This window comes from Centropristis striata, chromosome 5, assembly GCF_030273125.1.
Source record: "Centropristis striata isolate RG_2023a ecotype Rhode Island chromosome 5, C.striata_1.0, whole genome shotgun sequence".
Classification (NCBI taxonomy): domain Eukaryota; kingdom Metazoa; phylum Chordata; class Actinopteri; order Perciformes; family Serranidae; genus Centropristis; species Centropristis striata.
Window position 1 is genome coordinate 22,867,615 of NC_081521.1, and position 24,597 is coordinate 22,892,211.

The 24,597-nt window shown below is 37.1% G+C and overlaps 1 protein-coding gene across 1 annotated transcript; it reads left to right on the forward strand.

Moving 5' to 3' along the window:
• Nucleotides 1–350: 350 nt before the first annotated feature.
• pik3cd (phosphatidylinositol-4,5-bisphosphate 3-kinase, catalytic subunit delta) lies at nt 351–24,178 on the forward strand. The gene is made up of 23 exons (XM_059334082.1): nt 351–579; nt 1,726–1,900; nt 2,685–2,913; nt 3,959–4,191; nt 4,402–4,578; nt 6,397–6,552; nt 7,221–7,310; nt 8,324–8,545; nt 10,974–11,070; nt 11,413–11,543; nt 12,475–12,525; nt 12,632–12,799; nt 14,245–14,366; nt 14,459–14,602; nt 14,678–14,777; nt 14,872–15,038; nt 16,077–16,183; nt 17,416–17,494; nt 17,601–17,768; nt 20,984–21,107; nt 22,047–22,192; nt 22,294–22,426; nt 23,038–24,178. Exons 2-23 carry the CDS (start codon nt 1,760–1,762, stop codon nt 23,173–23,175), a joined length of 3,123 nt encoding a protein of 1,040 aa, XP_059190065.1. The 5' UTR covers nt 351–579; nt 1,726–1,759; the 3' UTR covers nt 23,176–24,178.
• Nucleotides 24,179–24,597: the final 419 nt, after the last annotated feature.

Below are 24,597 nucleotides of genomic sequence, written 5' to 3' on the forward strand. Positions count from 1 at the left end.
CCAGAATCATTTATTTCTCTTAAGTTACATCATTTACACACAGTGTTATTACTATGCCAATAGCCATCCTTTGTTACATCATTTTTGAGTGAAATAATCAATAAATGTCACATGTTACACTTTTGGTGAAGTTTTTTGTGTTTCCTGCAAAACTTGGAAAAATGAGTAAGGCGATTATTTTAACAGGGTGACGATATAAGGGATGGGGGGCGGAAGTTGGAGAGAGAAAACAACATGTACTTTCACTTCGCGCGAACTAAAGTTTTGGTGGACGGTCCCTTGGCCCTGGGGAGCTGTAGAGGCAGCAGAGCGCAGCCGCTCGGTCCGGACAGTGTAACACCATCACTGCATGAATGACGGCGCACTTGACCGACGCAGGGGAAACACTTGGCCGCTTCACATGAGCCGTGTGCGAGCGTCTGGAGCTGGATTTACAACACTTCACCTCGCTGCAACTTCACGGCTACATCCGGAGCGAACAGCCGCCAGAGCGAGACATGTCACCGTGATGTTACAGCCTCCATCTTCGCTGGAATAAAAAAAAAACATGAAGAGATGACCGGCTTGTAGAGCTGACAGGCAAGTGTCTGCGCAAACAGGTTGGCAAGGCTTTCGCTATGATAGATTGTTTAAGTTTTTACTCAAACGGCTAAATATCACATTTTATTTCCGTCTCTTACTGTATGTTCACCTTGTGTTTTCTTTCCAATCGCACAATTTGAAGATATTTTTTTCTTTCATAGAATGTCGCAATATCCACGATATATTCAAATACATTTTTTATACACAGGCGGTATTCATCCTACATCTTGCATTAAGATGCCGACAATGCAGCTCACACAGCAGGGCAAGTTTCCTCTTACCAAAATCAATAGTGTAGGATTACTTTATGGCAAACTATTGAAGATTACTCTCAAAATACAATGTTCCCTGTCTGCAGTGTCAGGTGAATAGCAGGAAGCAGGACTTCACATTTCAAAATATTTTTTATAGTGTGTATAATTCAGTAGATTGACATTTCTTTGAAGTGTCTTCACCTCATTTGACCCCCGTGAACCTTTTCCTGACAGTACAGATGTGTTTAGGCGAGGATGACTTAAAATATATTCATTATTTAAACTCAAGATTATAAAATTAACAGCAGCACTCCAAAAACACATTGAAAATCCCACTACTATTGCCTCATTTTTACCATTTATTGTCTTGTAAAGTCATGGAAAAAAAATTAGACCGTTGTTTTCTTCAACAATTTTCCATGGTTTTGTTGATAATAACCAAAATCACTATCAAGAAAACCATGGAAAATGGCTAGATATCAGCTCTTAAGTTAAACTCTTATGAGCTATTTTTATTGTTATCATTACATTTGTCCACACAAATGTACCTTTAGTTGTACCAGGCATTAAAATGAACAAGAAATTGAAGAAAAAAAGGGTAGTCTAATAATTTTTTCCACAACTGTATGTATAATCTTGCCTTAAACGGCATTGAAGACTTGAAGGAAGGGATCAGGTGCAAACAAACAGTGGCATTCAGATGAAGAGCCTTCATCAGTCATTCAGTCATGTCCTACACACTCTGCATGTGCTTTCTGATTCCAATTGTGAAGATAAATCATCACAGGAGCAGACCCACTGCACAGTAAAACATGTTAATAGTGGACATATATTAACCCTGGCTGTTGTTTCCTCTGCGTGGACGTCCGGTGTGTGTTCCGGTGTGCAGCAGAGGAGCTGACGGTAAATGAGAGGCCGTCACCATGCCCCCGGGGAAGTATGGGATGCAGGAGGAGTGGGAGAAGGAGGGGGACCAGGAGATCGTGATGGATTTCCTGCTGCCTACTGGGATCTTACTCAAATTCCCTGTGTCTCCAAACGACACCATCAAAAGCATCAAGAAAGTAAGTCCCCTCAGATCGCCATTTAATTAAATATTAGAGATCAGAAAACCTTGATAAAATATGTCAAGCCACCATACATGATCTGTGATACTATCATACATTTTGTCTTATCAGAAGATGTGTTTCTGATAGATTAGCTGCAGCACAGCACTGCAGCTTTGATGACCACAGTTGCGAAACAATATTTACTCAATATGCTTTTAAGCAAATTGGTCGACTTAATATTTCCTGCAGACATTAAACTAATTAAAACATGACACAATCCTAACAATGCTTGCCTGTGCCTTTGATTCATCTTGAAGTTTTGATGCAACTATTAGAGAAGGAGCCACAGCTTTCCCTCCTTGGTATACACGGCCAGCTCTCTGCTCGAGCAGATCTGCTGTTAAATGTGAATGTGCCAGTTTCTATGCCAACAGTTCTGCCACTTCAGGCTGTTTGATTTAGCTGTGTTAAGTAATGATACTCTTGGAAGCCGTTAAGATGATTAAGAGATTAAATGTCTTTCCAGTCGGTGATTCACTAAGATTTTTAGAAAATGTTCACCTTTTTTTGCACAATTGGTTATCATCATAGCTCATTAAGTAAATTGGAGAAATCAGAGTGGTGGTAAATATGTTATTCCTCAACAGCAGCAGTAACAATGTAATTGATGTGTTTTGATAAAACTTGTTTTACATGACCCCTCAAGCATAAATTGAACAGGCCCAGAGAACAGGCTCTACGCTTCAGATAATAAACGCTGCGCTCCACACTCATGTATGGCTGGTGTCTCCTTTTTCAGATGGTTTGGAAAAATGCCAGAAGCGAGGCCCTGTTCAGTGCTCTGGGCGATCCCGACGCATACGTCTTCACCTGCATCAACCAGACGGCAGAGAGGGAGGAGCTGGAGGAGGAATCGAGGCGCATCAGCGACGTGCGGCCCTTCATGTGTGTCCTGAGGCTGGTGGCGAGGGAGGGCGACCGAGTGGAGAAGCTCACCAACACCCAGATCAGCCTGCTAATTGGCAAAGGTGACAGCAGCATCCTCCTCTGATAGAGCCGAGCTGTGACTGTTGTACAGCTGATAAATATTAGAAATGAAGCAGTGTTCTGTCACAATTAGACGATTAGAGTCCTCCAGAGTGATTCACATCTCTGTTTTTGTCAGTGATGCAAACAGAGTAACCGATTAATATATAAATTGCAATAATGAAGTGAAAAGTAATGGTAATTTCAGACTGAATTGCCATTTCGTTTCACATCGTTATCAATTCTGACATTACGTTCATGTTAGCATGTTTCTATCCATCCCAGTGACAGGTATGTCATCATGGTTTTCTATGTAATTAGGGCTGGGCGATATGGCCTATGGATAATTTCATATCTCAAAATAGAACCACTTGGGGACCTAGAACCACTAGACCTTCAATTCAGTCATTCAGAAAAGCTGCAAAAGCTGTTTTATGCTTCTTTGTATTACAAGTAATAAAAAACAAGGCCAGCTCTCAGGGAGAATCAGTAAATGTTTGTAGATATAAACTGTTCAAATCCTTTCTCTCGCTGCACAAGGATTCTGATCTTCTTGATTTTCAGACACTTTTTTATTGAAATTGTGCTCATTTTATACAAACAGAACAAAAAACATTTATAAGCTTTGAAAAAATATCCCTCCCAATAAAATCCTTGGCGAAAGAAAGAAAACAAAAAAAACATAAATATTGATACACATAGAGCTAAAAAGATAACAGTCAATACAGTCATGGAAAAAAAACACCCTTGTTTTCTTCAATTTATTGTTGATTTTAATGCCTGGTATAACTAAAGGTACATTTGTTTGGACAAATATAATGATAACAACAAAAACGGCTAGATATCAGCTCTTAAATAAAACTCGTATGAGCTATTTTTGTTGTTTTTCGTTATATTTGTCCAAACAAATGTACCTTAAGGTGTACCAGGCAATACATTTTAATATTTTTTTCCATGACTGTATATGTATATATACAATCAGCCAGCTGATATTAAATTATAAGTGATACATGGTCGATTTTCTGACACTTTCATTATGATTTTCAGGTCTCCATGAGTTTGAGGCCCAGAAGAACCACGAGGTGAACGAGTTTCGGACAAAGATGCGTACATTTTGCGAAGAGAAGGCTCAGGAGCGGCACATGTTGCCATGGCAGCGGTGGATGGAGTACAGTTTCCCATGTGACCTTGAGCCCTGTTGTTCTCCACCCGAGAGTGGAAACGCCAAGTCAAAAAGCACCAAGAAGATTTTTGTCAACGTCAAGTTTGAGGCGTGTGATGTGAGTTGATCTACAGTCATAGTTCGTATGAGTCATATTTGTAAAAATCAGATGTTTTAAGTAAATGTGAGCCCTTTTGGAAATCCCGCTCCCAAGCCACAAGCACCACCCTGAAAAGATCCTTCATAAATATCATCCACCGACATTAGAGCTTCACTTTGTGTGATTTTGCTGTAACGTACATTATCTGTATTAACATGTGTCTCACAGGAGAGCTTCATGCTGCAGCAGGACCCTCACGACCTCCCGGTGGCTCTGATGAGGAGCGCCCTGAAGAAGAAGGCCACCGTCTTTCGCTCGGTGCGGCAGGAGCCCGAGGACTACACCTTACAGATCAACGGGAGGTGGGAGTTCATCTACGGGAAACATCCCATGAGCCAGTTCAAAGTGAGTGACCGCAGCAGCAGCAGCATCTGTACAGCTGCCTTCTTCAAACTGTAACGCTTTGTTCATATTTTTGTAGTTCTTACTCAGACTGAAGCTGTTTTTTTCTTCCATGATATTTTTGTGTTTAAATCTGACCATCTACCCTCACAAACTTCAGTGTCTGCCGCAAAGAAGCACCCCCATAACATGATGTTTCTTAAGACCCAACAAGAAGTATTGCCTGATTTACGTAGGATTTAAGTAGGAAGCCCCGACAAGCGAGTAAATCTAGCCATTGGGCGAGTGGTAAAAAATAATCAAAGACGTACTTTTTTTTCAGAGCAGATGATGAAAGTAGCTGAGGAGGAGCCATCTCACTTCCTTCTGATCTCTGTTTTGAGAGTTGCAGATGTTCTACATGTATATACCACTTATTGGGAAGTCAAGAGAAAACGGCAGCATTTAATGTATCATGGAGTTCAGTTAGGTGGAGTTAAACAAAGAGGACGAAGAGAGCATAGGGCAAAAAACATTGTCGATTTTTTTTCACAGGTACCTCAAGTTCCTAAAATGTTGCTGTAGTGTGACAATAACAGCCTTGCTTAACTTTACTTACTTAACTTAATTAAAGATTTAAAATGACAGTTAATTTGTTGTTATTTCTAATAAATAAATAAAACAATTTGTTTAAGGGCATGAAAACATTTACACTGGGCAAGTAGATTTCTGACCTTTTTGGGGGTGAAAAAAGGACATTAATGTTGAACCCTGCTTCCTAGTGTTTTGAGTATGCCAAACAGCGATTAGTATGATGAGCAAAAAACTGAATTCTAGTCTCATCAGACCATAAAATCTTCCTCCACTGAGGCTCCCACATCCCTCCAGGCAAACATAAGTTAGGTTTCCTCCCTAACAATCACTTTTTTTACCCCAAAGCCATGAATTGCTAAACAATTGGACAACTTGATGATTTTTGAGGATACAACTGGACCATTTGTTGCAATTGTGACATAACTAGGGAATTTTAAGTGTTGACATTTTCTTGTGTCCTCCAGCCAGGTGGTATTTTTTAGGGTTGGGCAATCAGTCAAATGTATTTTCAATTATGAATTTGGCTTACAACAAGCCAATCAGGATAAAACATTGTTGTGTCACACTCATTTTTTACACTAATTTATTTTTGTAATCATGTTAAATGATTACGATCCCCATATTTTCCCCAAAAAAATCATGATCATGATTTATACCATAATCAAGCAGCCCTAGTATTATTAACAATCATTCTACAGATTTGTTTAAAATCTCCCTTTGTCTTCATTATGTAGTTTTTGCTTCTTTTTTTTAGGTTTGTCATAGTAAATGCAATTAAAAAGGATAATCTTGCTTGATTGAGATACATTTGTTGAGAAAGATTACATTTTTTTGGCACTACTACAGGTGTTATTTTCTCAGCGGTTGTGGCTGATCTTCTTTCCTGTGTTGTTTGTCTGCATTCCGGCTGTGAGTTGTGGTCCATAATAGCTGAAATGATTGTCAGATCAGGAGTGGGGTGAGTCAAGGTTTTGGTGGCAGGAGACTCCACTGTTGACTTTGAAACTCCAGCTACCTGCAGGGGTGACTCATATCTGTCTAGCAGCCCTGCAGAAAGGAACTGCATCCATCCACACATAATGAGATTTCGGTTGCATTAACCTACAGCAAATGAACAGCCTCCAGGAGTTAACCAGTGCTATCAGAACACTGGGAAATATCTGTGGGTGAGCTGACTGATGGCTGTACCAGTGAACAAAACAATCATCTGTCCCCTCCTGTTCTCTCTCTGTCTGTCTTCTTTTACAGTACATATTCTCATGTTTGAGAAATGGTGAAAACCCTCACCTAACCATGGTGCACCACACCACCATCAGCAAATATCAGGAGGAGCAGGGCAGAATGTGCAGCCAGGTGTACAAGAGTCGCTCCCTGTCCAGACCTCCTCCACTGCCCCTGAAGAAGGTGAGAGTCCAGAGGACAGCTGTCGTCTTTCATTAACAGAGAAGAAACTCTCTCTGTGTTTCCTCTGCGGACTTTGAAACATGCTGTGCAGCAAAGCGTTGATAATTTACGCTTCACACTTCTTTTTTTTGCATTTATTGTAGTTTAACATAGTGCACATACTTTGGAACAACACATTTATTGTGTGTTTTTAAGCTTTTATCTATGGAATCTAGAAATAAAACCAGTAAATAACCGTGCATTTAAAAAATTTTCAGACTTCATCAAATTACCTTTAGGGCTGTTTGTCAGTTTCTTCCACTTTCAGAGTTTGTTCCCCCTTTTTTTTACTCTTTTTTGTAAGTGTACGTTGCTGTGCATCTTTCTTTTGACGTGTTACCAAACAGGAAGCTGAAGCAACAGTTTCACGACTTCAGACTTTGGTGAATTCTATACAGCCATGAAAAAAAATATAAGACCACCCTTTTTCTGCAAAAATATTATTATTATTTTCGCTGTTATAATTGTATTTGTGCAAACAAATGTACATTTAGTTGTACCAGGCATTAAAATGAACAAGAGATTAAAGAAAACAAGGGTGGTCTAATATTATTTTCCATGACTGTATAAATGAAGCTTTAATACAAAGATTTGAGGATGAAAATTAAAATTGTGACTCCTTCCTACAGCAAAACACCTCCTCTCTGTGGTCCATCAATGAGCCGTTCTACATTCACCTTCTGCAGGGCAGCCGAGTCAATGCAGATGAAGGAATGAAGGTTGGTGTGGTTTTGCGTGGGTTTTGTTGCTCAATGAAATGTGGCATTCACTTGTTTACCAATATCTCAATTTCAGTTGTAGGAACAGCGGGTTTGACATGTAAATGACAGGGGGTCACATGGTCCAGACCACACGTTTCCCATAATTCATCAAGGCGGTTGGTTGAAACTTCAAAACAGGAAGTGGGGAGGGCCTATCTGCTTTTTACATCTCATTCGAGGCCTAGATTCTAAGAAAAAAGACAGACATGCATGCTGTCTCTCCCTCTCTCGCTTTGAGTGCACTTCTTTTTTTGAACTCCTCGCATGCATTTTGTTACTACTGCGGATAGGCCCTGACCTCAGCGCTAGTGTTTGTTAAAGAATGTGAATAAGCATGAAGAAATATCAACTCCAAGTTCGCTTTTTCTTTCGCGTTTTCTTTCTCTTTTTTTCAACCAATTTGACGAAAAAACTCTGTTAATGCGAATATGTTTGTTTGTGATTCAGTTTCATAACTAACTATGTTACTGTTTAGATGGGTTATTAAGTGTAAGTGCACTTCCGGCTGCTGCCTTGGAGCACATCATGACTCATGGCAAATTTGTCCTGTCACATAATTATCAGTCATGTCTGCAGTTGGCAGGCAGAGGTTTGAAAACACGCCCTGGGGGAGAATAGCCACTCATATATTTTGTAAATATAGATTTAGGCTATCTTGATTTGGCAAAAAGCAGGAGCTTAATGGCCGTACGCTATTGAATTTTGACTCTGGTGGCTGTTTATCATTTTGGACGGACTCTGCATAGCATTGAAAGGCGTCGCGACCTGCTTACGTTATGAATGTGTAAACCCTCTGACTCATAGCCTGAGTGACACAGGAAACTCTGAATCATCTCATGAAGTCTGTAAATCTTCCACAAACCATCTTCCTCACACAAACTCTTCAGCAAGCCACATGTCATGCCTTCATCTAATCACTACTGTGTGTGTGTGTGTGTGTGTGTGTGTGTGTGTGTGTGTTTCCCCTGCAGCTTGTGGTGCAGGCCGGTCTGTTCCATGGCAGCGAGCTCCTCTGTAAGGTGGTGACAACCTCGGAGGTGTCTGTGTCCTCCGAGCCGCTGTGGGATCAGAAGCTGGAGTTTGACATAAACGTGGCCGACCTGCCTCGCATGAGCCGCCTGTGCTTCGCGCTCTATGCTGTCATTGAGAAAGCCAAGAAGCCCCGTGGCACTAAAAAGAAGAATAAGAAAGCGGTGAGTTTGTCAGAAACTCACGCCAGTTTTTTTGGGGGGCCTTCAGTGTACAACTTGTGATGGAGGAGGAGGAGGAGGAGGAGGAGGAGGAGGAGGCGAATGTTTTGGGCTGGTGGGCGTGAATTTGTTAGCAAGCACAAACAGATCTGTTTCCTCTCTATTGTGTAGTGTGTGTAGTCAGTGTGTGCTGTGTGGGTGTGTTTTGCTGCTGCGTCTGGTTGTGCAAGTGTGTTCAGTGGCAAGGCTGCGGTTAACATTTCATCCGCTGCAGCTCTTTTATCTGTACATCACTCCAAGGAAGGAAGGAATTGACAAACATTTTCAAGGAATTCTAAATTAATCTTCTCCAGCCCATTGAGCAATTCACCTCACCACTCATCAATTAGACGATGGAAATGAAGATAATCAGCAATTATTTTGATCAAATCAAATAACTGTTTCAAGCAACAATGGTAGTAAAGGCCATTTCCACCTCTCAAATATGGAGATTTGCTGCTTTTCTCAGTTTTATATTATTAAACAGAATATTGTTGGGTTTTGGCACATTAACTGATAAAATAATCGTTAGTTTCAGCCTTAATGTACTTATTATCTTTAAGGCCTACACCGCGGGCAGGTTAGAGTCGAGGTCTTAAGACTGTGCACCTATTTTGATCATAAATTAATTGTAATTTTTCAAGAAAAAACGGCATAATTTGATTCGACAAAATATATGAATATGTCTCCTTGAGCTCTGAGAATTTTTCACAGTTTTCTGACATTCCATGGAAATTAATCCGCCGATTAATTATTATAAATGATAAAAATATATATATATATATATTTATAAAGCATCTTTGAGAAAAAGTTATGGAGTGCTTTAAAATAAATAAAAAATAAATTAAACATTAAAAAAAAATAATAGTAATAATAAAATAAATAAATAATAAAGAAAAAGAAAATAATAATAATAATAATAATAATAATAATGAATAAAAAATAAATAAGATTAGTATTAGTTGGCACCCTAATTGCATTCATATTTTTTTTTAAATAAATAAATATGCTACTTAATGTCACTGTTAGGGTTAATTTAATGATATGCCAATAGAAGCACACTGAGTTTTCTTGCAGTTTACTTATTCAACTTAAATCCTGTTTTAGTGGCAGTAGTAATACACTGAGAGACTGACTCCACCCACACACTCACTGTACACTGACAAGTACAGTGAACAACAACAAATTCCCCTTTTTTCTGCGTCTGTGGTCTCAGCTTCTCTTGTTTTGAAGCGTTGCAGCGGCTGTGAGCGACATGTTTTGAAGCTTGGCTCAAAAATGGTGCCCAGGTGTGTTTATAGGCATCAAGGCCACTTCTGCTTTCTCAGCAACTTCTCTCTTCTGTTGCCCGGAAGAGAAGTCCTGCAGACAGACAGAAGTGGAGCTATTTTAGACGTTTCTTGTACATGTGCATCGTCTCTTTTTTTTAGCCGGGTGCAGTCAGCCTCAATGTTTGTTTTGTTTCAGCACGTCGGATGGTCAAGTTATTATGTGTCTGCTGATAACTGCCTGGACCTTATTTCCATTTCTGCTGCTTTGCATCCGAACTTTAGACCTTATAAATGTACCATCACTGTGATGTACATTTTTTACATCGTTTGCTTCACATTTTATTATTTAACACAATAAAATATATATTTACGTTTTCTTAATGCTATTTGATTTTTAATTCAAATTAATGTTTTAAATTTAGCAGATGTTATACAAGAAATACTTAATAATTAAAAACCTTTCAGATTAATTGATGAAAACCATTTAAAGAATCTTAAAAATATAAGATAAGATAAGATAAGATAAGATAAGATAAAATAAGATAGAACTTTATTAATCCAGAAGGAAATTCTGGTTCCAGATTGCTCCAAACTTCCAAAACCATTTAAAAATCAATCACAATATAGGACATTATAAGAAAGACAATGAACAAAATATGTAACAATATATAATATAAATATAACAATATAACAATATAAAGATAGTGAGAAAAGTGCAGAAGACATGGCAGGATGTAATATACAGATATATTGCACATGATAATGTAAATTTTATAGTCTTTGTTGTTGAAATTTTTATTGCACATGATGTTAGTATTAGTCAGTCCAATATTCTTAAAAAATATCTGGATGATTAAAAAAACAATGCTGGCTGTTGCACTTTATTTTGTGTTTTTGGCAGGAAAATAGCAAATTAATGTAAAAAAAAACAAACTAAAAAAACCGACGACATGTATTTTGCTGAAAAAAATCATTTACACTTTCGTTTCTGTAATGTAACTTTGAAAATGAGAGTGCTCTCTCTCTGTCTCTCTTCTGTTTCCTTTTTTCATGATTTCACTGCTTGCAGATGGTCTTCAAAGCTAACCAACAAACCTAACCCTGCCTGTCCCTCTCCTCAGGATTGTCCGATAGCCTGGGTGAACACTATGGTGTTTGACTACAAGGACCAGCTGAAGACCGGGGAGTTCCTGCTGTCCACATGGCCATCTGTTCCTGGTACTTTTAGACCTTCCCTTATCTTACATTTCCTCCCTTTCAAAAACACCTCCCATGCTCACAGCCTCCTCCTCCACAGCGTCTGGCAGAACCAAACTGAACAACATGTGGTGCCATCAAAACCACATATTTATACATGCTGATGCACAAGATATACTTTTTAAGATGTGGAAATGACAGTTGTGTGTAAACTATGGCTTTCTCTGTGGTTATGAGCAATAATTTGACTGTCTCTGTCACTTTTAGAAATATGTGCGTGATTTGAATATGGAAATGTACTCAGTCAAGGTGATAAAAGCATCTACCAAATGACTCATTTCATGTGGGACATTTTTCTCACAGATGACAAAAGCGACCTGTTGAACCCGATGGGAACAGTCGAGAAGAACCCCAATGTGGACAGTGCTGCTGGGCTTCTCATCCGCTTCCCCAACATCCGGCCACATCCTCTCTATTACCCTCCACTGGACAAGGTGCTTATTCTCAAAAGGCTACATTTACCTTTAAATGTTTTGATTGGGTTTTCCAGTATCCCAACCACCTCACCCCTCTGGGAGAATGGCCAGTACACCAAGAGTGAAAAATAAATAAATATATAATATTTCAAAAAATATAATAATAATAATAATAATAATAATAATAGGAGATGATATATGTCGTAATAATAATAATAATAATTATTATTATTATTATTATTATTATTATAATAATAGGAGAGGATATATGTAGAAATTAAAAAGATATAATAATAATAATAATAATAATAATAATAAAAGTAATGCTTAAAAGTAAATACTATAAGTAGTAATATGCTTTATAATTAATATTATAAAGCACAGACATAAAAATAAATAAATGATAAATGATGATAATAAAAAATGCCTAAATTAAATAAATACAAAAATATAGTTACTACGGTGATTCTGAAGTTGTGATTATCAGTTACAAGCATGAGTGTATAAATTAAGTAATAATTAATTAATTACTAATAATTCATTATGATATCTTGTAGTGTAGAGACATTATTATAGCCGTCCAGGAATCACCGCCAAGCAAATTTGGAATTTATCAACCAACCCTGGAGTGGTATATATGTGAGGTTTTCCAACTATTTCCTCCTTAAAGTGGCTCTGCATAGGAGGTGAGCTCGATTTCTAATTATATAGACTGAGCGTCTTGCCAAAGGCAATGAGAAAGCAACAGCCTGGGCTTCAGAGAGATTCAGATCTCTGTGAGCGTTGCCAAAAACTGCCAGACTTGGCTCTGGCTCTAATGCCTTGTCATGCATGTTTGAGAGCGTTTTAAAGCCCAGAGCTCAACATGAATGAATAAGGGTTAAAAGTTTGAGAACATACTAAAAAAGTTATTTTGGAATCAATAAAAAACATTCTCTTCTGTTTTCAGGTGAGTGACATGGAGAAAAATGGCGACGCAGCCATTCCCACAAAAGAAGAGGTAAGAAATTCTCACATAGCTGAAAGTAAAAAATAAACAGTTGATGTTTCTTGCTGGCTTCATATTTTCATGAATCTGTTTTTTGGGGTAATTTTTTTCTCTGCAGTTCATGAAACTAAAAGAAATCATGGACAACAAAAACTACACAGAGTTTTTCGAGGACGAGAAGGAGCTCTTGTGGAAACTCCGCACAGAAGTCCGGGACCGTTATCATGAAAGTCTGTCCAAGCTGCTCCTCATCACCAAGTGGAATCGGCGTGAGGATGTAGTTCAGGTAAAAATGGAGAGTTTTGGAAGACAAATATACCCACTGTGATCGATTTTTTCGTTTCAGGTGTCTGTATACATGTCTAGAAACAAAATTTTAGATTCAAATCCTCACGGCGTTCAGAAATATAGTCTGTATTGTGTAAATTAGATAAATTACTTAACCTGCTTGCTTGTCAGTCATTTCAAACAATTTACATATAATATTTAATGTGCTATCGTTTCACTGAATAACCACTTTAACCACTATATCCTAACATTTCAGCCAGCAGGGCTGTAGCTAATTATGTTTTTCTATTGTAAGAAATAAGTTGACAGTTATTTATTCTGTAAAATGTAAAACAAGACCAAGAGTGTACAGTAAAGCTATTGCCGCGAGCTAAATACTCAAACGTTTCTCACAACCTATGTAGTCTTATTTAGCCACTTTTAGAACAAAACGTGAAATTCCTTAAGCTTGTTTGAACCTATGGTTTGAACCACTTTATTACAAGCATCTCAACAAACACTCACTCAAGAAACCAAACGACTTTGAGACAGGGGAACCAGAAGTGCAAAATGCAAAATGCAAACTCAGCTCCAGATTTTAGGAGTCGTTCCTGCAGCACTCCATGAAGAATTTGACTTGGTGATCCTCATTAGATTTAGATTAATTACTTTATTAATCCCACAATGGGGAAGTTCCACCTCTGCATTTAACCCATCCTTTTTTACACACCATGCAAGGAGCAGTGGATGTGGGGGGTTATGTGCCTTGCTCAAGGGCGCGTAATTTCTTGGCCTGTCAGTTTTGGGATTCGAACCTGCGATCCTGATTTAGGCCTGTCACAGTAATTACTATATCGACTTATCATTCGATATATAGAAATGGACACAATAGTTTTTTTCTGGACTCAATATATTTTCGTTTACATGCCTGACTTTTTGTGCTTTTTTTGTGTTGTGTTTAAAGTAATGCTGTAAATGTTTGACAGGCAGTACGAATTGCCCAAAAAAAAATTCCCAAGCAGCCATTCAAGCTGTTTATATGCTATTTTAATATTAAAATAATACAACACATAATGATTAATCCCATGCAATGTTTTGTTAACAGTCTGAAAGTCTATTTTATTTATTTTGGTTGTAATTTATTTATTTATTTATGTTTTATTTATCTAGGATATTTTAATATTTCTTTTCCAAATTTCAATTCCAATGTTTAATATTCTCGAGATTTAAAAAGCCATTGCTGTGGAAAAGGATGTACTTGTTATGCTCTAACATCATTATAAAACTAAAACAACATCGATCTTAAAAAATGTGTTATCGTGACAGGCCTGCCCTGATCCCAAGATGCTAGAGTAAAAGTTTAAGCACAATCAGAGACAGTAGTGCTTATCGTGTCTTTATCCACAAACCCAAAGATATTTGATTTGTCTTGATGGAAAAAGATGTTGATGTGTTCCTCTTCAGATTGTGAGTTTACTGAGGAGTTGGCCGGACCTCCCTGCCATCCATGCCTTGGAGCTCTTAGACTACAGTTTTCCCGACCCAGTGGTCCGTTCTTTCACAATCAGATGCCTCAGGAAGCTCAGGTACACGTGTGTTTATATATATTCATATGTTCAGGTTTTCGTCCATATCCATGATGCATATTAATTCATGGAACATTTTCCTCTGCACACAGTGATGATGAACTGCTACAGTACTTGATCCAGCTGGTCCAGGTCCTGAAGTACGAGTCCTACTTGGACTGTGACCTCACCACCTTCCTGCTAGAAAGGGCTCTGTCCAACTGGAGGATTGGACACTTTCTGTTTTGGCATCTGCGGTGAGACACTGTCCAGCAGTAAACACAAGACTGTGTGCATCTGTAGCTTTTTGTTTGACTTTGTGTTTATTGTAGGTCGGAGATTCACGTGGCGTCTGTGGGTCTGCGTTTCGGCCTGATTCTGGAGGCCTACTGCAGGGGAAACATCCACCACATCAAGCTGTTAACCAAACAGGTGAACTCATCTCTCTAAAACATGCAGACGTCCAGCTCAGAAATGTGTGTTTTTTGTTCTGTACTTAGTCCCAGACTATAACTTTCCCACACAGAACGAGGCTCTGGGCAAAATGAAGGCCCTGAGTGACTTTGTCAAGTCGGGCTCCCAGAAGATGACAGCGGATGTCCTGAAGCTGTGTATCAGGCAGGAGTCGTACCTGGAGGCCCTGTCAGACCTGCTGTCACCACTCAACCCCAGCATCATCCTTGCTGAGATCTGGTTAGTGCTAGACACACACACACACACATGCACGACAAATTACATTTTTTGACTCCTTAATTGGATTTTCAGGGGCAGTTTCGGTCCCTCTCTAGGTTTACTGAATTACAAAATAATACATTTACGTAGCAAATTGACAAATTTACCCTCAGTCGTTACAGGACCAGTGGACTATTTTGAATGGACATACAATACTGTGCAAAAGTCTTAGGCAGGTGTGAAAAAATGCCTAAAAGAATTGATGCTGGTTTGAAGGCAAAGGCTGGTCACACCAAATATACTTGATTTGATTTAGATTTTTCTTCTCTTCACTCACTTTGCATTTTATTTATTGATAAAAATAAACTAGTAGCATTTCTATTTATGAAAGCATTACTATTTTAGTCACCTGCCTAAAACACTTTTGCACAGTACTGTATATGCCATCTTACACTTATTTCTTACCGCTAAAACCTATTTTTTTAAAATATATATTATATGCTTTATTTTATTATATTTAATGTGACATACATTAAAAATTCAGACCTCATTTACAACCTGAGAAAAAAAGTATAAGTTATCAGAGTAATTCATAAAGTAAAGTAACAATAATTATAATATAATTACAAAATAGCAAATATTTAAATAAAAATTCATATAGATACTAGCATGGCAAATTATAATTAAATGCATCCTTAAATATGCCCAGCATAAGTATTATAAGGGGAAAAAATACAAGCATATTATGTAAAAATATCTGTCAATATGTCAAAATATACATTCATATAGACAACAGCCTGGCAAATTATGACTATATCTATCTATCTATCTATCTATATATATATATATATATATATATATATATATATATATATATATATATATAAATATATATATATATATATATATATATATATATATATATATATATATATATAATCAAGTTATATCAATATTATTAACATTAGTTCTCCTAAGTGCATGTTGTGTTCAGTCTGTGAACCTGGAATTGTTACAGTGATCATGTGTTTATATTTAGTGTGTTTGTTGTTGCTGCAGTGCAGACAAATGCAGGTTTATGGACTCCAAGATGAGGCCGCTCTGGCTGATGTATAAGAACCCAGCTCAAGGAGACATGGTGGGAATCATCTTCAAGAACGGAGATGGTGAGACTTAGGATCACAACACACGGCCACACACACACTGGGCACACATTAACATGGTACAGTAGCCACACAGTGTCAGGAAGTGTTGTGCAAGTCACAAGACCTCAAAATTCAATTCACATAGATTCAAATGAACTGGTTCACCTTCATCATTCACAGTGTGAAGTTCACAGTCTTTAAAAAGTGAATTCCTTCATGTTGCTTTCTTGTTTTGTTGTTGTTGTTTTAAATGCTTTAACTTGTGTTGGAGTACTGATTTGTTCAGAAAACTCCTTTGAGTATTCTTGCTTTACAGTACTGGAACAGGTGTTGTGTCAAAAACATAGATATGTGTTTCCCCCTGCCTAACCAAACCTAACCTCAGAGGGGGGGCTTATGGTAAACATCATTTAAACAGGAGGAAGGCTTCGACATAACACCAACATGCCGGGTGCTGTAAATCCTCGGCTGACATAAAACACGGTGCAGGAGCGAAACACTCACATTAAAGCTCATCAGTTCACCAATCTGAGCAGACTGGGGCTTTTTTTGAGGGGGCCTTAAGGAGAAAAGATGATACTAAACAGACAGAGGATGAATACAGGTATATTCAGACAGACAGTATGAGAAAAATAACATTTTTTTTAAACATTAAAGCGTGTAAACATGTTATAGTAGAAACCCAAAATACAAGTATGAACATAAAAAATTAGGATAATATGTCCCCTTTAAGGATTAGTTCCCTTTATTTTAGCACAAAAGTAAAAATGCAGGGTTGTGCATTGAAATTTTCCAGAAAGAAAAAAATTACCTGGCAGGTTTGGAAAGTGACATCCCCTGAATTTGGAAAAAAAAAAAAAAAAAGGAAGTTTAGAAGTCAAACAGCACCAGGGTGAAATTTCACCTGAAAGTGATATATATACAATCATGGAAAAAAAATATTAGACCACCCTTCTTTTCTTCAATTTCTTGTTCATTTTAATGCCTGGTACAACAAAAGGCATTTTCCATGGTTTTCTTGATAATGATTTTGGTGGGGGTTTTTTCAAGAAAACCATGGAAAATGGCTAGATATCAGCTCTAAAATTAAACTCTTATGATCTATTTTTGTTGTTATCATTATATTTGTTCAAACAAATGTACCTTTAGTTGTACCAGGCATTAAAATGAACAATGAATTCAAGGAAACAATGGTCTAATATTTTTTTCAATTAATGTATATTTTATATCATCTTTTTTCTCATCATCCTTAGATCTTCGACAAGACATGTTGACCCTCCAGATGATCCAGCTCATGGAGAATTTATGGAAGAAAGAAGGCCTGGACCTCAGGTACAATGGGAGCAGCTGTTTGTTTGCAGCAGCTGTTGATGTTTTTGTTACACAATGAGCTCCTGTAGACCAACCTGATACTGATCATTTCACCATACACCCACAGGATGATCCCATATGGCTGCTTGTCCACCGGGAACAAGATGGGGCTCATTGAGGTGGTGAAGTACTCCGACACCATCGCCAACATCCAGCGGAACAACAGCAACAGTGCCGCCACCGCTGCCTTCAACAAGGACGCCCTGCTCAACTGGCTCAAATCTAAGAATCCTGGGTGAGTATGATGACACCTCAAAATGCAAACTTCTACCATGTAGACACTGTGTTGATCTCTCTAGAAGTGATGACCCTCTTTACCCCCAGGAACCCAGTCCCAGGTTATTTTATAAGCAACTAATAGCATTCAGTTTATAGCCAGAAAGTGTTCACACCAGAGTTAAAACTTAGACTTAACAAACCTTTATTCTTGTAAAATTCTGATAAAATCAAAATATCATTTTAAACACTGAGCTGTTGTTACTGACATTCTTAGCATCAACATGGTCATTATTATTAATTATGTGACAGTAAGATAATACAGTCATGGAAAAAATGATTAGACCACCCTTCTTTTCTTCAATTTCTTGTTAATGGTACAACTTAAGGTACATTTGTTTGAACAAATATAATGATAACAACAAAAATAGCTCATAAGAGTTTAATTTAAGAGCTGATATCTAGACATTTCCATGGTTTTCTTGATCATGATTTTGTTTGTTTTTTTCAAAAAACAACAACATTATATTTGTTCAAACAAATGTACCTTTAGTTGTACTAGGCATTAGAATAAACAAGAAATTGAAGAAAACAAGGGTCTAATACAGCATTCACACAGCCTGTAATCAGTGGTGGAATGTAACTTATTACATTTACTCAAGAACTGTACTTTATTAAGGTAGTTGTTCTTAAGTTGAATATTTCCATTTTAAGTCACTCTATATACTTGTAATCTACTACATTTTAAAATTAAATAATGTACCTTATAATCCACTACATTTATCTGACAGCTTCAGTTACTTTCCCAGTTGAGATTTAACATGAAAAAAATGTATGAATGTATAATTATTGAAGATTCTTACATTAATCCAGGATAAAAACATTTTTTTGTTTTTATTTTATTTCAATTTCAGTATTTTTAATATTGATGGGGATAGATTAATTTAACTCTGTAACTTCTGTACCTTTGAGTTAAGTTCTCCACGTCAGCAGTCTTTGCATTACTGCTGGTAAATATGTTTAGATGTCTGGATCGATACAGATGTTCAAATATGCACTGGCTAATCCCACCACCCAATTGGCCTTTTACCCACTAAGTTTCCCCATCTCCTTGTGGGGGAATCCCCATCAGACCAGCTCTGACATAAGCTGCGTCCCAAATACATTTCTTATACCACTTTGAGTCATGTTTTGTTAGTATATCGTTGGCACAACACAAACAAATTGTGCACTTCCCGCTTGTGATTTTTTTTTTTTTTTTAATTTAACATCACAAAGCCGCATTTTCACTGACGTCTCTCAGTGCCCAACCTGTGTTATTTCCTGTTATTACAAACTGGTCTAGTAAAATGATTTCTTGTAAACATCACTGATAATGTGCCCACTGCAAGATGCATGAAAAAATGCACCAATAATACCACCTAAAGTATTTTTAAATGTTAAGGAATTGAAACAGTGATGTGTGAAATGGTTCACATCCGCTGGCTTGTTTTGGACATTATTAGCATTGTCGGTAACCCCCTTTTGTGTTATTTATAAACCGTATAAAAACAATTTGCAAAAAACACTTAATTAAAATATCGGTATAAGCAGATATAGGATCAGGTAAGATAGAACTTTATTAATCCTGAAGAAATTCTGGTTCCAGATTGCTCCAAAGTTACAAAAACAATCATAATAAAGGATAATATAAGGCAATGAACAAAAAGGAGGCTGGTGTATGAACAGATAATAACAAATGACAATATAATAAAACAAATTTTAATAATAAAATACATTTCTTCATAGGAGAGGTTATAGTTGTTTACAAATACTGCACATTACTAAACATTTAAAATATCCTTATATCTGCTTATAATGATGAATGAGATGCTTAACAAATATTATAAGTGCTGGCTCAAAATTCTAGTCAAAGCTGTATTAGGAGTTTTTTTGTTTGTTTTTTTCAGTTTTATTTTTGTTCTTATTTGTGTCAATACATTCGTCATTAAAGTATTTACTTAATTTACTATGCCCCATTCTATCTTGGTCTCCAAAAATCCAAAATACAGTGATGGAAAAAAAATATTAGACCATTGTTTTCTTCAATTTCTTGTTCATTTTAATGCCTGGAAGAACTTAAGGTATTGTTTTGACAAATATAACGATAACAACAAAATTAGCTCATAAGAGTTTAATTTAAGCGCTGATATCCGGACATTTTCCATGGTTTTCTTGCTAATAACCAAAATCACCCACAAGAAAACCATGGAAAATGTCTGGATATCAGCACTTAAATTAAACTCTTATGAGCTATTTTTGTTGTTATCATTATATTTGTCAAAACAAATGTACCTTTAGTTGTACAGGCATTAAAATGAACAAGGAATTGAAGAAAACAAGGGTGGTCTAATCATTTTTTCCATGACTGTATAAACTATATAATTATGATTGTTCAGAAAATGTATGCTGTATTCTGTCAAATTTAATCAGTTGTCCTTTAACATTTTTATAGGGTGCCATTTTTTTCAATTCAATGTAATGAAAATGTGCCTAGGTACAGTTTTGTCATTTCATTTCAGCATTAAATACTGTTGCTAGAGTATGGAGGTGATTTTTCTTGACAGTGTGGAGAAAAAAAATATTTTTCCATCTATGATGGGAGCATTTTCATTTGTATGTTTTGAGAATGCCCTCTGGATGTCTGTGAGTGTGTTCACTTCAAAGTATTTACTGCGTGCAGAATTTTAAACCGGTGACAGACAGACACAAAGTGCAGAGGCGAGTACAGGTTTAGCAATATTAAGTGAGAGTAGATTTTTATTTGGTGCCAGACAGTCTGAAGGTCTTGTCTTTTCTAAAAGCTCCTCGAAGAGAGAGAACCATTGAATGTAATGAATAAGCCTTTGTACGTCACGTTGGCAAGACAGGCCCAGCTGACTGCACGACAGAACAGAAAAGGTAATTAGCTTGAAATGCTTCAGAGCCCGCAACGGAGCTGAGAAAATTAGTAAAAGCTGAACACAGTGAACCTCCGTGCACGACTAGACTATGAAAGGACATGACAGTCAATCATTAATCGGCCCACAGGAACTCTCGCTGTGAATATTTCATAAAGCAGTGAGGAAATCCTGCCCCGTGACTGTGTGTTTAGTAGTTGTGCCAGTTATATGATGAAGTGTAAATGCACTGTAAGAACAGAACCTACTCATGCTTTGCTTCCTTTTTTTTTCTCTGATCTTTTTTTGTCACCAGGGACAAACTTGATCAAGCAATAGAAGAGTTCACAGTGTCCTGTGCTGGCTACTGTGTAGCTACCTACGTCCTGGGCATTGGAGATCGTCACAATGACAATATCATGATCAGGGAAACTGGACAGGTAGGGTTTACTGTACCACTGGGATTCATTCACATGAAAATCAACACTGAAATTCACCACAAGGGGGCAAATTGACATACAGTCATGGAAAAAATTATTAGACCACCCTTGTTTTCTTCAGTTTATTGTTTATTTTAATGCCTGGTACAACTAAAGGTCATTGTTTGGACAAATATAATGATAACAACAAAAATAGCTCATAAGAGTCATAAGTCGTTGATAATAATAATAGCCAAAATCAATATCAACGACTTATGACTCTTATGAGCTATTTTTGTTGTTATCATTATATGTGTCCAAACAAATTACCTTTAGTTGTACCAGGCATTAAAGTGAACAAGTAATTGAAGAAAACAATGGTCTAATAATTTTTTCCATGACTGTAAAATGAGAAATGTGTTGTGCTTCATAATGTTTGAAGCACAACAATACGAAATAAATAGTAACAGTAAAAATAAAGATGTACTTTTAAGATCGTCGCCTGAGTGTTGCCCGAGTGTTCTTACTGCTTTCTCTCATCAGATTTACTTTCGTATTGTAATTAGACATGAAAATCACCATGTACATAAATGAAATTTCACATGTAGATTGTTAAATGTGTATAAATAAATTATACCTACACTGGTGGTGGCGATCTTATTTGAAATGACTGTGAAAACACCAGAAAGATGTGTCCGATTTGGGATACAGTCTCTATATAGAAGTTGTAACTGCAGTATTTTCTAAGGTGTGGTTTATGAGTTTTTAATTATTTCAAACAACCTCAACAATACTTAGTTGTGACTTTTAATTGAACTTTTTCTTGTCCGATTATATGGTCACTTATATGGTCACTGCGATGAAATCCTTCAGGTCACTCAGCAGTTAGTGAGTCTTTAACAAGTGTGACCGTGCTCAGTGATTCAGAACCCAGAAGTCATTTTCACCTTTGCTCCTCAGCTGTTCCACATTGACTTTGGACATTTCCTGGGCAACTTCAAGCGGAAACTGGGGATCAACAGGGAGCGTGTGCCTTTCATCCTGACTTATGACTTTGTCCATGTGATCCAACAAGGAAGGACGAACAACAGCGAAAAGTTTGAGAGGTACAGTATTTTTCTGTATCAATCTGTTTACTGATTCTTGATGCTGGGATTCTGTTTGTTTATTCTACAACTGATTACTGATTCTTGCATCATGTTGTCAGGTTCAGGGAGTACTGCGAGCGGGCCTATAAGATCCTGTGTCGGAATGGAATGCTGTTCGTCAATCTCTTTGCTATGATGAAGGCAGCAGGACTGCCAGAGCTCACCTCCTTTAAAGACATCCAGTATCTAAAGGTATGCAACAATGCTGCTGCTGATAGATAGATAGATAGATAGATAGATAGATAGATAGATAGATGGATAGATAGATAGATAGATAGATAGATAGATAGATAGATAGATAGATAGATAGATAGATACTTTATTTATCCAGTAGTAGCATTCAAACATACATTGAATGCACAGAAATTGATTGGACATTACTGTGAAATTAAACATTTGCAGGAAATTAACTTAAATTATGTGCAGATAAATTAAACAATTGCAGAGATGACCTGGAAAATGATAATGATGATGATGATGGGGATGATGATGATGATGATGATGATGATGATGGTGGGGATGATGATGATGATGATGATGATGATGATGATGGTGGGGATGATGATGATGATGAAGATGATGATGATGATGATGATGGTGGGGATGATGAAGATGACGATGATGATGATGATGGTGGGGATGATGATGATGATGAAGATGATGATGATGATGGGGATGATGGTGGGGATGATGATGATGATGAAGATGACGATGATGATGATGATGGTGGGGATGATGATGATGATGATGATGATGATGGTGGGGATGATAATAATGCTGATAATGTTTTGTTTTTGAAAAAGGACTCTTTAGCTTTGGGCAAATCGGAGGAAGAAGCACTGAAGAATTTCAAAGTAAAGTTCAACGAAGCTCTGAGGGAAAGCTGGAAGACGAAGGTCAACTGGATGATGCACTCCTTGGCCAAAGATAATAGACCGTGAAGAGCACTGCACCAAGGAAACCTGAAGACACACCAAAAATTATGGATTTTAACTTATGGAGATAAAAGGGAAGAAAACACAAACAAATATTTTGCTTAGCAGATGGCAGTCAAAGACGCTCAGCATATGTTAACATCTGACGGGCCTGTTTGTGGTAAATAACGACTAAATGGAAGATGATACGACCATGGAGCATAATCTCAATACATGAAGACAATGAATCCATCCATCACACTCATCTTTCTCACCATCAAACATGAGAATGCCTTTGACTTGTGAACATGCCTTTTAATGTGTTAAAATAGCTACTTGAAAACTACCTGCTCTTGCAAAAATTTCCCGAAACAGACGCAAAGACTGAAAGTTCATCTCACCCGTGGCATCGCTCAGCAGGGAGCAAACTGCAACAACAAACTTTATTACTTCACATCTTTACACTCACACCAGTCAGAGTTCAATAACAGAGCGCCAGTTTCATTCCTCGTCTTTTGTACAGTTTACTGCGATCGATGGTTGTTTCATTTTCTCACATTTCAACTGCCTCTTTGCAATTTTGTCTTTTATTTTATTGTATTATTTTATTTAATTCGGTAGCACTGAAGTACTTGTACAAAGTCATGAAGGATATTTTAAAGATATGTTTTACTGCTGTATTGTTGTGTAATATTGCCATGAAGTGCAGTACGTTGCCTTTGGAGTGCCAGTAGACAGGAAGCATTGTAATATTTACACTTTATTGTAAGATGAGAAAATAACTTTAAATGGGACCTTTATTTTGATAACATCCCCAGTGTCAGTAACCCAGCAGAAACAGCTATTACACATTAAAATAAATAGTTTGGCATTTTGGTAAATACACTCATTTACTGTCTTGCTGAGCATAAGCTAGTTGTCTCCTGGCTCCAGCTTCATTTTTAGCAGATATGAGAGAGGTGTTGCTTGTACTTACAGTCATGGAAAAATTATTAGACCAACCTTTTTCTTCAATTTCTTGTTCATTTTAATGCCTAGTACAACTAAAGGTTCAATTGTTTGGACAAATATAATGATAACAACAAAAATAGCTCATAAGAGTTCATTTAAGAGTTGATATCTAGCAATTTTCCACGGTTTTCTTGATAATAACCAAAATCATTATCAAAAAAACATGTAAAATGGCTAGATATCAGCTCTTAAATTAAACGCTTATTAGCTATCTTTGTTGTTATCATTAAATTTGTCCAAACAAATGTACCTTTAGTTGTACCAGACATTAAAATGGAGAATAAACAAAAGAAACAAAGGTCTAAATGGTCTAATCATTTTTTCCATGACTGTATACTCTGATACTTTCCAAAATGGCTCAGAAAAACAATATTGAAAATGTGAGGCATTATGACCCAAATATGAATCTTGTATTAGCTATAGACTTGTGGTTGCTTT

Excerpts from the sequence above, each read along its gene's own strand:
- pik3cd (XM_059334082.1), top strand. The coding sequence starts at position 1,760 with ATGCCCCCGGGGAAGTATGGGATGCAGGAGGAGTGGGAGAAGGAGGGG. Across the intron at positions 17,769-20,983 it reads CTCAAATCTAAGAATCCTGG|GGACAAACTTGATCAAGCAA; the intron begins GTGAGTATGATG and ends TTTTGTCACCAG. Across the intron at positions 21,108-22,046 it reads TGATCAGGGAAACTGGACAG|CTGTTCCACATTGACTTTGG; the intron begins GTAGGGTTTACT and ends TTTGCTCCTCAG.